At 46.8% G+C, this 14,437-nt stretch overlaps 1 protein-coding gene across 5 annotated transcripts in view; it reads left to right on the forward strand.

Moving 5' to 3' along the window:
• The window catches only part of MAST4 (microtubule associated serine/threonine kinase family member 4), a 1,720,607-nt gene that overhangs the window by 1,618,202 nt on the left and 87,968 nt on the right, over positions 1–14,437 (forward strand). For all 5 annotated transcript variants that reach the window (XM_069222961.1, XM_069222970.1, XM_069222979.1 and 2 more), the window contains 4 exons: positions 257–379; positions 785–897; positions 11,428–11,555; positions 11,714–11,940. In XM_069222961.1, coding sequence (XP_069079062.1) covers positions 257–379; positions 785–897; positions 11,428–11,555; positions 11,714–11,940 — 591 coding nt within the window. The remainder of the gene's footprint in view (positions 1–256; positions 380–784; positions 898–11,427; positions 11,556–11,713; positions 11,941–14,437) is intronic.

Below are 14,437 nucleotides of genomic sequence, written 5' to 3' on the forward strand. Positions count from 1 at the left end.
TTTGAGTACACAACATAGCAAAGCATATCAGGAATAGTGCAAACATATTTTTGTAAAATAAGGATGCTTGGTAAAAGCTGCTTAAGACATTAGAACAAAATATTTTCCCTAGTGTGCCAGTGGTAAAAGGCATTCCAGACAGTGATGTTAATTCTGAAATGAGAAGTGTGTGAAGGAGCATTAGCTAAGAAAATGTGGTGTTGGTGAATAAATACCTTTGTGAAGCATTTCTAGTGAAAACCTCTTGCTTCCTCAGGTGGCGCTTTTGAGGTGAAGGAACACCCGTTCTTCTCCACGTTGGACTGGACTGGCTTACTGAGGCAGAAGGCAGAGTTCATCCCGCAGCTGGAGTCTGAGGATGACACCAGTTACTTTGATAGTGAGTACTTGATCGTTCCCAGACTGCCTGAGCCATGAGTGGTGCCTTGTAGCCATTGTTGATATAATGGCACTTAATTAAACCTTTTAAGTGATTTTTAGAAACCTGCCATTAATTACTTTAAGGCAAATTATGAAAGTTTTCACATAACTTGTTTATTCCAGGTAAGATACCTTTAATTAGGACAGCAGGGTGCAGTGGACTAATGCATCTGTTGTGTAGATCGTTGTGTAACTTGAAAGTCACAGGCTGGGATGCCGGCGAGTCACCTCAGCCTTTCCTCCCCTTCCGAGGTCTCTTGAGGTGGGCAGTAATTGACAGCTGTCAGCACCGCCTGCAGGCAGACAAATCATAAGGCTTGCCAAAGAGGTGTAGTAATGATCATTGCTATTGCTTTCTCTGCAGCGCGCTCTGAGAAGTATCACCACATGGAAACCGAAGAGGAGGAAGATACCAACGATGAGGACTTCAGTTTGGAAATCAGGCAGTTTTCCTCAAGCTCACATAGGTTTTCAAAAGTAAGTGGACATGGACAGGAGGTTCAGTTTTTATAACTCTCTTTGGTTACACCGCATTGAAAACTGGGGAATGATTGCGAACTGTTAATGCATGACTAGTCTCTGATGCAACTGCAGCATTGGTGCCTTAGACAAACTGTTCCTCTGTTATCTTCTCAAGTAGAGCTTGAAGCTCAATGTTTACAGATGACCCCAGGCCTTTGAGCCCATTACTCTTGTGAGAACCAATCAGTTATTGGAGGGAATAGGATGTGTTATCTCATGCTAATGCTTCTAGCTTCCCCAGGTGCTGGAATCGAGACTTGTGCACATATTTCTGGTTGTAACGGTGATGGGGATATGAGCAACATGGAAGGGACACGGAAAACGCTGCAAGCATTTAAGCCCTGTATAGAGATGAGCAATGCCACGAAAGAGAATAGGATAAATACAGTGTATTCTCTCCCTCATAACAATGGCACTTGCAGGACCATTTGAAGGAGGCGGTCCTGACGACTGGAAATCTGATAAAGCAGCAAAGAACTAAGAAGGTTGCAAGAAGAGAGCAAGTTAGTTCCATAAGGTAGTAACCCGTATGAAAGGCTCACCAGTCCGGAGTGAAATGAAAGACTTCAAAAACATTGGCTAACAGCGAGTAAATGATAGTGCCATCCAGCTCAAGGGGCGAATCTTCACATAAACCCATCCGGCAAGTAGTGCCCTGGAGGTCCTTCTTAAGACACCTTGCATTGGGTAGACCTTGGCTCTGCCAAGTGCGACATTGGAAAATGCTGTGTGGGATTGTATATTGTGCATCAGTCACTAAAAATGCAGGCTCAGCCAGACCTAAATGAGACCGTATCATATGTCTGAAGGTTGAACAAATAAACCCTGCTAAGAAAGGAGGCTCCAGTGCCCACGCCACTGATCAGATGACTGCATGAGTGGAATCCTTCCACATGGGTCTGTTGCATTACTCTCTATAAAAGAAGGTCACACCACCTGATGTTTCTAATTTGGTTGAAGAAACTAAACTGTTTTCAGGACAACAATGTGTTCTTCAAATTACTTATTTTGTTGCTCTAAGCTGTCACCTCACGTTTATTTGTATATATTTTTAAATTACAGAAAAAGGTAAGCAATGGGAGTGTTAAATCTGACAATGGCATCATTGTACCTCAGGCCTGCTTTCTGGGGCCTCAATCTGTCAGCAACATTTCTTTATAGATTTGTAATTGTAGGCATCCCTGCCACCTTTACTACTATTGAGGAAGACCACTCGTGGCACCAGGTGCCATGTTTTCCCTTCCCTGAAGTATGTTTTTAGGTCTGGCATTACGCAAGGTCCTTTGATTGCATGAAATGTATAAAATATTTGCTTGTAATAACTTTCAACCAGCACTCTTCATCTATTGGTATGTTATTGTGCCACTCACATTTGTCTTCTGCCGACTACCAAATTCAACGTGGAGTAGTAGGTCAGCCCACTTCAGCCATTAGCAAATGTTTCAATGGGCGGTGGCATTCTGCTCTTTCGCAAGCAGCTAATCAGAACACACAAACTAGGTTATCTTATGCTGGAGTCTCCAGTGGTGATGTGTGTTTTTGTGAGACCAACTTAATATTTTGGCTTTTTTCAGTATTTTTTTTTATATATTGGTATGCATCTGGCAACTCTCTCAACGATAACGTTTTACTAAAGAAATGGCAAGACGAGCATTGGCAAATCCAAAAGGCTGGTATCTGATGCAAGAACTGTTTGCTTTTCCAGGTCTTGTTTTAATGCTTAGAAACAGTTGCTGGTTATTGCACCTCGTCCAAACGGAAGAAGTGTACAGAGGGCACCTGAAGTTTTGGCCCCAGTCCTCGCCCTCACTTGTAAAAAGCCTGAATTAAACAGCAGTTTGTATTCTGAAGCATACATGTCAAAGACTTTCATGTCTGATAATTTTAAGTTTGGAATGGAAAATGGACGTCTAGAACAAGATGCAAATGTGCAGAAACAGCAGTACTATTTACGCACACTTGTCAACCATTTCTTAAGAGAAAAGACTACAGCGGGCCTGAGATAGCCGAGGAGACCAGACCAACAGCGGAAATGTTTTAAAACAAAACCGACTTCAATTTTTACCTCTTTTTTCCTAAATTAGTATTATTGATGGTATAAACTCAAAACCTCGGGGTCCCAAATTAAAATATCAAATGAAGTTCTATTTTAACTCCGTGTAAACCACTTTATGTAATTACCTATCGGGACATACATACGTGACACTCTTTTTGGTGTAAAAGGTCATTTATTAGAATAGGGTTTAAACACAAACATTACTTAAACTTTTAACTGTATATCTTCTTTAAAAGCAGATCTTAACTTTTACAATCCCTTTGCCTTCATTCCTTCCTCAAATATCTCCCTTCAATTCTCCTACCGTATATGCTCCCCTATTCCTCCCCTGCCTTCCCTGCTTGTAGCCTACCCCTCCCCGCTCTGATCCTTCACCTCCTTGTTTTTCCCCCTGGAAGGGTGGACAAGCCCGCATCTGGCTCTCCACCCTCCCCCATCTCCTGCCATCCAGCGAAACCCGTGAGGCGTTTTGCTGCCCCACCCTCTTTTTTTTTTTTTTCGTTTCCACAAATTTGTTCCCCATGCACTTTCCAGAATTAGCCTCAGTTCTGTTATATAATACGCATTCCCTATCTGAGATAGATGGACCCCATCATCACAAAACAAAACTTTTTCTTGTTCTTTTATGTCCCCATGTCTTAGGACCTTGATCCCTTGAGCCCAACAAAAAACTCTCATGGGTCTGTTCAACTTTTTCCAAGCCCGCTCAATGGCTCCGTGATTGATAGCCCCTCTCCATGCCCTTCTTGGCACAAATTCCGTCCATCCCAGGCATGTCCCGCATAGATTTTGTTTCAAAAGTTCTAAATCCCTTTGTATCAGTTGTATCAGAGTGAGCCCCGATAGCTTCACTTAATCGTTTTCCCCAAGATGGATCAATAACAGATCTGGGCATCCCCACTGAGGCAAGTTACTCGTGATAAATGGGAGCAGGCTCCCCCACCTCATACCACTCTTGCCCCACCAACGCACTTCATGGTGTCTGCTGGGCAGTCCCAATGATCTGCCATAAATTTGCTTCTCTGCAAATTTTGCCGCCCAATGAACAAACGAATGGCCGACCAACCACGTCGCCATCTTTCCTTTCTCCGGCCCGGCCACACAGCCTGCAAAAAAAAAACGTTGTAAGAACTGTATTGATGAGGTAACAAACCCTCCCTCCCCCATCCCCTTCCGTTTTACTCTCTTCAAGGTCTAACATACTGCTCGCAGCACCTAGACTTCCATCTCCCTATGGACTTGATCTTAGCCCAATCCCAACCTAAATGAGCTGCCTCCTTCGCTGCGCCAATTCTGAATGAGTGCGTTCCATAGTCACCTGCGCGCCGTCCTATCCTTCCGAGGGCCATTCTCATAACTTGCAACAGTTGATAACTCGTTAGCTTCTTCCCTGATGCATGGATAAAAACCCCTGACTCACCTGCCCCTGTCCACTTAGCTTTGAAAGTGACCCATTCCACTACCGGGCAAGCTACTTCTATGCCCCCTTTTTCCAACCATATCCACTTGCCTTTCCCTAGCTGATCGGTTTTTGACCGTCTCAGCCATATCCCTAACCTGTCCCTATACATGCATACCTCTTTTCTCTTTACCCCGATTTCTTTTCCCACCCCAAGTAACTCAGATACTCTAAATGCGCCAAAAAACATCCACAACATACATAAACGAAATAAACCCACCTCGTATTCATCCCTACAACAAACTGGTAACACCTGCACCATCTCTACTAACATTTCAAACGTAATGGGTTCTCTTGCTGGTTTGTCTCCGCACGCTCTAACCTTGCTCCATCCTTTTAGCATTTTGCCCAATAAATCATTATGTGCTGGGTCGTAACCAAAGAACAGTTTCCCGTAGAAGGAAACGCCAGCCAGTTTACCCCCAATTGTAGCTGGAGATAAACCTTCCCTGATCAGAAAAAGCACAAAACGTCTGGTCCGTGCCTCCAGCGTTTGCAGGCTCTGTGCCCAAAAATTGCCCCCAAACTGTTCAAAAGATTGAAACTCCAACCATGCCAGTCTGTAATTACGCCGCGTGGACACTGCTAATGACATCTCCACCAGCCCCGTGATCGTCATGCCCCCCATTCCCAGATGTCTGCCGGGACCACAGTCTTGTTCTGCTCCGCTCCAGGTGCCAATTCGCAAAAACGCCGCCACTGTGAACGAGATAGGGAGTCTGCAATCTCGTTGTGAACCCCCGGTATATGTGCAGCTTTAAATATAACATTCAAAGATAAACATAAAAGCATGAAATGCCGCAACAAACGCAAAACTCTGAGGTCCCTTGCTCTCTGTCTGTTTACCAGCTCCACCACCGCCATGTTGTCTATTTGAAAAATCACTGTCCTGCTAGCTAACTCCTGTCCCCACACTGCCAGCGCCACTAAGGGGGGAAAAAATTCCAGGAACGCGATGCTTCTCCCTTGCTGCAACCAAGATGCAGGCCATGTCTCCGCACACCACCTCCCATCCCAATATAAGCCAAATCCCGACGCTCCTGCCGCGTCTGAGAAAATTTGGACCTGCCATACTGTGTCCGACTCACCGAAAGACATCGGTACGCCATTGAAGTTTCTCAAGAAAATCTCCCATATTCTAATATCTTCTCGTAATGTCAAGGACACACGTATCCTATGGTGCGGAAGCACGGCACCTGACATAGAAAGTCCCAAGCGCCTACAAAAAGTCCGACCTCCCCTAACTACCCTGCACGCGAAGTTAAGGTAACCTAAGAGCTTTTGAGCCGTCCGCAGATCCATCTTGCGCAGGGTGCGCACCACCGCTAAGAATTCTAGTATCTCTCCCACTTTGGCCGCTGGCAATCTAGCCCTTAACTCTCCTGCATCTAGTTCAATGCCCAAAAAGGTTCAAATTGGCATGGGGCCTTCTGTTTTTTCCGGGGCCAAAGGCACCCCCGCCTGTTGCGCCAGCTTCTGAAAAGTGTCCAGAGCCCGCCCACACGCCCCAGATGCCGCTGTTCCTACGAAGAAGAAATCGTCCAAGTCACCCACCTGTGCCCGCTTGTTCTCACAAAAACCCACTGCAAAAAGGTGCTGAAAGTCTCAAACAGCGCACATGATATCGAGCAACCCATGGGCAGCACCCTGTCCACATAGATATTACCGTCTAGCTGCATGCCCAAGAGGTCAAAATCCGCTGGGTGAATGGAGAGCAGTCTGAAAGCTGATTGAATATCGCATTTTGCCATCTCCGCCATCCTACCGCACCTTAGGACTAACTTTATTGCATCATCTACTGACGCGTAAATTACTTTGGAGTCTTCTTGGGCGATAAAATCATTGACTGATGTACCCTCGGGCCAGGACAAGTGGTGAATCAACCGAAATTCTCCTTGCGCTTTTTTGGGCACCACTCCCAAAGGGGATATCATCAGGGCATCGCTTGGCCACCTGGCAAATGGGCCTGCTATTCTACCTAGGCCTACCTCCTTTGCTAGTTTGTCGTGCACTATCTGTGGATGTTCCTTGGCTGACCGCAAATTGTCAGACCATCTCCTTTGCCGAGGGCCTTGATAACCTATTCTAAAACCCTCTCTAAAGCCCCATTCCAATAAACGCGCCTTCTCTGTGTCTGGGTATATGTGTAACCATGGCAGCAGGAATTCCAGCCTAACTGGTGTAGGACCCTTTTGGCGCAGGAGCGCCATGCGCTCCTCTCCCTCTCGCAGCCCTCCACTGCTCAGCTGGGCTGGACAGGGAGAAACATTGGGTGACTGGATGACGGCCCCGCACTTGGAGCAGTCATGCTTGAATCTGCATTGTGCTCTGGAACAGAAACCCTTGTTAAAGTTCCAACAAGCCCCCGCAGTTGTCCCTGTTGTCTTTGTGGTATTGCCCGCCCCTCCATGGGCGGGGTGAGCTTGAAAGGGCTTGTAAGTCACTGGCAGGCCACTCGCAGTGTGAGTGGACGCCGCTGTCAGCGCCAATGCCATCCATATCATCCACAGTTCGGGGTCTACGTCACCCCACGGTTTCTCCGGGTAAACACTCACCCGGGCCCTGAATTCTTCATCATAACTGAGCCACGCGAAACCCCCAAAATGCATTTGTGCCTTTCTAATTATATCCATGTACTTAAAGAGTGCAATGGCCCTGTCCGGGTATTTCTCGCAGTATATACTGGCGAATATCAAGAAGGCCGATGTCCAGTTATCCATTGTAATAGGTACCCGGGGCCTACGCGCTAGTTCCCACTCCTCCTCCTTGGAACCTTCCTTAGCCTGTATGTCCCTATGCAAGAGTTTGAAAACATCTACATGTTCGTGTTTCCATATTCTGTTTTTTGTTTTCTCTGCTACGTGTGAACCTAGTGGCATAGCTAAGCCCATATACGGTAGCCTCTTCTTGTGACCTCCCCCCTCCTTATCCTCTACTGTCTTTTCCCCCGCATCCGCCTTCCCCGTCGCGGCTGTGTCTAGTGTGGCGGTGCCCTCCTTGTCCTTATTCTCTGCCGTCTTTTGTATGGCGTTATCGCCCGCTATATCTAAAACTGACCCGTCTCCAACCCCAATGGACCTACTTGTGTTAGCCTCCTTTATTGTCTCACCCCCTTCGCCCCACACTGACCACCATTTCTTACCTCCGGTGCTGTCTCCCAAACTCCTTGGCACTCTCCTCAGGCTTCTGCCACTCGGCATGACTTGCCGACCACCTGTAGTCCCTTCCATTGGAGCTGCCACCTGTAACACAGAGAGCGAAGAAGAGGTTGCGCCGCTCTTGCGCCCTCGCCCACCACCTTTTTTCATGGCGCTCACCTCCCAATCTCGTATTTCACCATCTTCCCATTCCTCCTCTTCCTCCTCGCAGTCCAGCTCCAATTCATCCCCACCTTCCCACTGGCCCTTGTGTTGGCCGAAATCTCCTACATTGGTTGATGTGTTCTCGCTCGCTTCCGCACCCGCATGACGCGTGTCATGAAAACGGTGTCCATGGTCCCCCGGTGTGGAGAAGGGCCACCGCAGACCCCTCCAGCGCTTCGTACCAATGTGTTTGAGCCGTATTGTGCCCAGTCGGCGTAGTCCGTCTCCTGCCAACCTCTGCCGTTGGCATTGCTGTCTTTTTGCCCCCGTGACCGTCTGCGTCACCGGGCATCCCCGCGCCTACTAGCCCTTCGGCCGTACCAGCCTCTTGTCTCTGTTCTCCCCTTGCCTGTGGGACCCATATCCAAGATCCGCTACCTGGCCCTGCCTGCTGCGTCCCTACGTGCCCTCTGGCCTCTCTGATTCTCTGGGTTGGTTCGCTGCGGGCGCTCGCCTCCTCCTTGTCTTTACACATCTGTGCCCACCTAGCCTCCGTCTCTAGGACAACCCTGCGTTGTTCCCGGATCCTGGCCTCCAAGTCCCAGGCCTCTGCCTGGTCCCAATTCCCTTGTGTGCGTGGGGTCTGCCCCTTTGCCGGCCCTGGTTCCTGAGCGGTCCTAACTCCCCCCCCCCCCCCCCCCCAGCTTGGTGGGGCGATGTCTTTGCCCTCCCCGCCCCCCCCCCCCCCGGTTTTTCCCGCGAACTTGCCTCTTTTCTTTGCCGGCGCCCCAAAAAACCTTGGACTGGGGGCCTCCCACTTGTGGTATGACAAATCTAGCGGAGCAAAGTCCCCGCTGGGCCCCGGTAGGGGCTGCTCTGCCTCTCCGCCTTGCCCCGTGGGCCCCCCACTCCCCGTCACCTGGCCCCCTGCGCCTGCGGGGTCCCCCCCCGCCTCCACACGGTCTGCTCCCGTGCCCTGGGTGCCTTGTGTCTCTCCATCGAACATCAGCGGGCTCTGTGCCCCGTGCCCGCCCTGCTGCTCCATTGCGCCTTGCCCCGGGGCCACGGGTCCCCCTCCCCGTCGGAGTCCTGCGACTCGCATGCCGCTATTTCCGCCGTGACACGCCCCGAGGCCGCCCTAGTGGGGCGCGCCATGCCCACCCAGGCCTGATCTAGTACTCCTGGTCTTAATAAATCCGCCCTGTCTGCTTCTCCCAGCACGCGGAGAGCGGCCCACACTGCTTCTGCGTCATGGCTTATTGCCATGTTGCGGGCCTGATGGCTATCGGGCGCTGTTCTTATATAGTCTTATTTTGCTTGCCTGTATCTATATATGTGTATAGCCCTTTTTTTTTTTTTGGGGGGGGGGGGGGGGGAGCTCAAAACCTGACCTCAGTGCTAACTGAGGCTGCTATCTATCTTTGCCTCTTTTCTCCCCCTTTTTTTTTATTTTTTATATATACCCCTATTTGGGGTGCCCAAGGGGCCTTCCCGGCCTTTTTCGCGTTACCGCAGTGTTTTGGGGGCCCCCCGCGGAGGTGTGGTGCCCGCCTATGCCGCACTTGGGCCTGGCTGTGCTGGTATTTGTAACGCGCGGTCTCCGCGCTTTGATTTATACCCACGCGGCCTTCCCGCGTTAGTGCGCGTTTTGTGGCCCACCGCGTGTTGCCTGGCCGCACTTGGCCTGGCCGCGCCGTTACCTCTGTAACACGCGGTCTCCGCGCGTTAAATTTGTGCCCGGCGCCGACTCGGCCAGGCGCGCAAAGAAAATTGCCCAAGAGGCCGGCCTCCCCTTCTGTTCGTGCACCGTGTTCCCCGGTGGCTCTATAAGCCGGGGACCTCCTCCAAATGTCCTCTTTCCCTCCTTGCCCTACCCTGTGGATCCCTAACTCCTTACCTCCTGACCCTCGCTAAAACTGTCACAGCTACCAAAAAACCTCCCTCTCTGACTGTCGGCGCGGAGAAAGAGGCCGACCCCACCCTCCACCCCCCTTATAAACCCTTACCTAAAACCCCACCCCTACTTACCTTCCACCAATGAGGCGCCTTCCGCGCCACTTCCCCTGTCCCGAATACACCCGCGGAGAGACTAGACTGCGTCTCCCTCTCCGCGGGCCCCTTCATATTTAGATTCATTTATTAGATTTTGTGTTGGGTAATTCTCTACTTCTACATTGTTTGTGACAGTTAGACTCCTTTGTCTTTTCTTTTAACAATTTGGCACATGGGTCTGCCAGTGCCAACAACCGTTTTGTAATGCTTATGTTGCGTTTTGGCTTTTTTTTATCGAAATAGGATAGCGATTCTCTACTTTTCAATTAACGGTCACTCAGATTTTGATTTAAATAAAACTTGTCCATTTCCCATTTTTGTATCATGAAGTGTCCTCAGGGGAGTAAGGTTGTGCCTATGCTTTTCAGTTCGCACAGACAAAAAATAAGGTATTTTTGATTGTGCCGGCTACTGGTTACTATGCCCTCAATTTAAAATTGAAAAGTAATAATATATCTCAACTAACGAAAAAAATCTGAAAGTATAGTAGCAATCCTATTCCTTTATGTACGTTTGAAAAGCTCTGATCGCTAACAGAAGAATGTTTCATCTTCCCTGACTTGTTGTAAACACCTGGGTGTAACGTAATCTGGTCCTGCTCACTGTTACTGTGGGTCAGAAGACTTTAAAAAACATATATCATTGAATTTTTTATAGCTTACAATGCACGCAACTTCTTCTAAGATTCCAGTTACAGTAAACTCTTGCATTTGCGAGTATGTCGCATTGGTTCACACGTTTCCAACATCCTCTCTGCTGTGATATGAATGGTGTAAACATAAATCTATACTCAGTTGCAAACCAACTTCTGTATATCTCTTCCTTCTTCTCTCTCCCCGCCCTGCTTCTTCTGCTGTCGATAACCCCCATCCCCACGCTCCCCAAGGGGGCCGTGCTCCTCCCCCAACCCCATCTTTTCTTCCACTTGTTTTTCCAGAATATTTTTGAAGGGATGGGGGTTTCACTCATGGGGGTCTTAAACCAGATTATTTTTAGTGAATGCCCTAGGGTTGCCCCACCCCTAGTCCCCCTGCACCCAGTCTATAGAGTGCTTGGCCATCCTTGTAGCTATGGTGTGATTCATTTCTATTTACCTCATTACCCACCAGTCTACATCAGACACCCACAGTGTAGTCAAGTAGGCCCGAGATGATTTAGAGGTCTTAGACTAGGACTAGTGCTAGATCTGTTAAATCTATTTTATACCTATCCCCCCCATTTTTGGGACCACTGACAATAAACATATTTCAGGTGATACCGTGACTAGGATATCTGGAGCTTCATTTTTGTGTGTGTTAGGATTGGATCAGTTAGTATTTATGAAAGGACAATCCCATAGCATGTGGTAGTGGTCCACTTTAACGTGACTCATTGTGTGACCTCCCTTTTGTACCAGCACATCTTATGCTCATACATTTTAATGAACTTGCACGTTAAACGTGTTGGTTGCCACTACACACTGGACATGATCATGCTTGCACAAGCTATTTGAACTGTCTACGCTTGCACTTCCGTTCCATATTGTTTATGAACCCCAGTCCCACATTTGTGTGATTCTGCACTGTAAATAGCTAGCTTCAGTGTCAGCTCTATATTTCTGTTCTTCTTGCTATCAGGTGTTCACCAGCATGGATCGAATCATTCGCCATCAGGGAGAAGAAAGAGATGAAGGTGGAGACAAGGAAAAGAACATCACTCTGCAGCCAGTGGAGGCCCTAAGCTGGAGTTCGGAGTACTCTGAAATGTAAGGAAAAACAATTCGTTGTGGAAACACTAACTTCACTTTCAATATATTAGTCTGGTGCAAAGTTTCCGGATCACTATTTTGGATTGCTTCACATTTTTCATGCTATGTCGTCAAGTCAATCTTTTGTAAAATGAGTGTGTATGTTTTGTGTGCAGGCAGCAGCTTTCTCTTTCAACTCCCTCCGATAAGGAGAGCATGAAGCAGCAGCACAGTTCAGGGGTGCTTCCAAAATTTGCAATATCAGCTGAAGTGGAACAGGAAAAGGCAGTAGCTGCCAAAGAGCCCCCAGAGCAAGGAGTGCTTGCATTTGCATCTGAAGAATCAACACAAGAGGAAGCTGACCCCACCACTCCAGGAAGCATTAGCAGCTCCACGTTATCCGGTAAGTACTGAGGTTGAAATGTTTTAGCGGTATTAGTTCAGGGAACTTCTCTGGATCATGGTGGATTGTTGTTGTGGGGTGCATTAGGGGACGGGGCTAGAACACCAGAAACAGCTGCGTTAGCAGTACAAACAGCTATCTACATCCACTTCATATCATCCATGTGAGAACATCACCCGTCAGCAATGAACCGCAGTCCAGTTAAGTCAGTTTTAAGGTTGTGGTAACCTTTGCTCACATTTGGTAACTACAGTGCTGAATTTGAGCTGATGATTGTAGCTGGGGACTAACTGCACTCATTTGTGGGTATCAGCTCTTTTTTCCCTATCACACTTTTTCTAGAGCAAGACAGAGAAAAATACAAAAGGGTGAAAGAAAGAGGAAGACAAACATGGAGAAACAGCAACAAAGGAAGAACACAGAAATGAAAAAGAACCTGCAAGAGAAAGATATAGGAACAGGGATTGTCTGGTGCCCGATGAAAAGCCATGAGGCAGAATCCGGACTACGAGGGCTTGGCATTCACCATCCCGCCATCTCCCGATACTTGGAGCTCTGCCTGTGAGCTTCTGAGCAACAGTTTGAACAAAATAAGGGCTAGTTTGCTCAGTGTTAAGGCAATGCAAAACAAGCCAACCTTTACAGCATGTATGGTGAGGAAAAAAAGAACTTCAGTTTCCACTACCAATGTAAGGTACACGTTTAATAAGAAAAATGAACAATCAACAAGGGGTTTAAGGGTTACAGGCAAAAAATTATTCAGCTGAATACTCACTAGAAATGATTGCCTTAATAATTAGTGAAAAATAGAGAATGACAAACACCACAATAAAACATAAATGTGTGGTGTTTGATTAAACTCTAACAGAAAAAAAACAATTAAATATGTCACCAATATAAATGAGTGGAAAACATTTAACATTAAATCAAAATTATCTCCATAGAAAAATAATAGCACAAAACGTTACTTCCAAATCTATGGAAATTTAAGTTTATAGAAAAATGGTGGACCGACGCACACCTGTAGTTGACTTTCAAGTAATTGCCATTGGAGAAAGTGAAGAATAATGCTGCTACTAATATGAGGTCTGATACAACTGCCATGAGTCCAAAGTGAACCACTCTAAGTTGTTATCTCTGCGCTAGACAAATTCCCTTCCTGTAGATGCTATTCAGGTTTGGTTTGCTGGCTTGGATATTGAACCATGGTCAGTTTCAAAGTATGGTTCACTGGTTTGAGTAGGAAAAATGGTCTGCTGCCACTTTTCCCTTTGCCATTTTTATAATCTCTATGGGTTAGGTCTACAGTGACCATCTCAGTTCTGAGGTGTGGTTAAATATAGCAGTTTCGCTCCAACGTCAGATCACATTATATTCCTTACAGGTCGTTCTAGCTTATTCAGAATTTCAAAACCCAAGTCGATTCGAAATCTTATGTAAGCCAGCTTTGAGGAGCAAACTCCTCAACATATAAAGTACTTTCTCACAGTGAGTGTAGGACATAAGATGAGTGGAGGTTAATTTTCAGGAGGTTGATTCGTTACAGATGTCATCCAATTATTTTCCAGTTATAGAATTCAGATGGGCAGGTCTGGGCATTCGCCGCATAATCCCTCCAGAGGTATGTAGGTTTCTTACTCCTTTTAATTCCACTCTTGAAAATTAGAAAAGTGGTTATGCAGAACCCTAGGGAAAATCCAGACATCCCTAAGGCTGCACACTCATTTAAGTAAAGTCCGTTGTAATTTATTTTGCAGATATTCAATTTCAACCTAGACATCTTTGTAAAATTGCATATGATGAGAGACTTACTTGGTGCAGGAGGCATCTAGTAAATGTAAAAAACGAACCTTCGCAGAAACCAAATGCTTGCCTCACAAAGGTAAAGACATTCCTCATGGTGTGACTGAAAATGTACCTTACTTCATATACTTCTTCAGAGACAAGTAATCTACAGCGTCTTCTATGGTAAATTCTCCTGTCACCACTGGGGCAATTTCCATATTTGCAGTCAAAGGGACTAGGCCCCTTCTTTGTCTGGTACAGCCTCTACCCTGCCAGGAGCGTCAATGTGTCATCACAATTCATTAGCATAAGCTAATCAGATGTGTCCCCGTTCATGAGATTTAATTAGCAATTTCATTGTGACTGAAAATGATGTGAAATATTTAATCTGTCACATCTCGAAAGCTGAACAAAATATTTAAATAAGTTTGTAGAATTGTGTTTTTTCAGACACAACTTCACTTGGACTGTAACGCTCAAATCAGTACCTATCACAATTTAATGGTATCCATAGTGTGTGATACACAAATTACAAAGACATAATTTTGGGCGATGGCAATAAACTCAGTGTTCTAGATCCTTAAATAACCATATTTGTATTTGCAGCTGTATGCCCTTCTGACAGTTACCTCATGGTAATTGTTCGTTTTATGCAGCGTTAGTGCCTCCTTCAAGCTGTGGCTTGCCAGCATTGATAGTGCGGGGCATATAT

The sequence above is a fragment of the Pleurodeles waltl genome, chromosome 1_1 (assembly GCF_031143425.1).
Source record: "Pleurodeles waltl isolate 20211129_DDA chromosome 1_1, aPleWal1.hap1.20221129, whole genome shotgun sequence".
In the NCBI taxonomy this organism is placed as follows: domain Eukaryota; kingdom Metazoa; phylum Chordata; class Amphibia; order Caudata; family Salamandridae; genus Pleurodeles; species Pleurodeles waltl.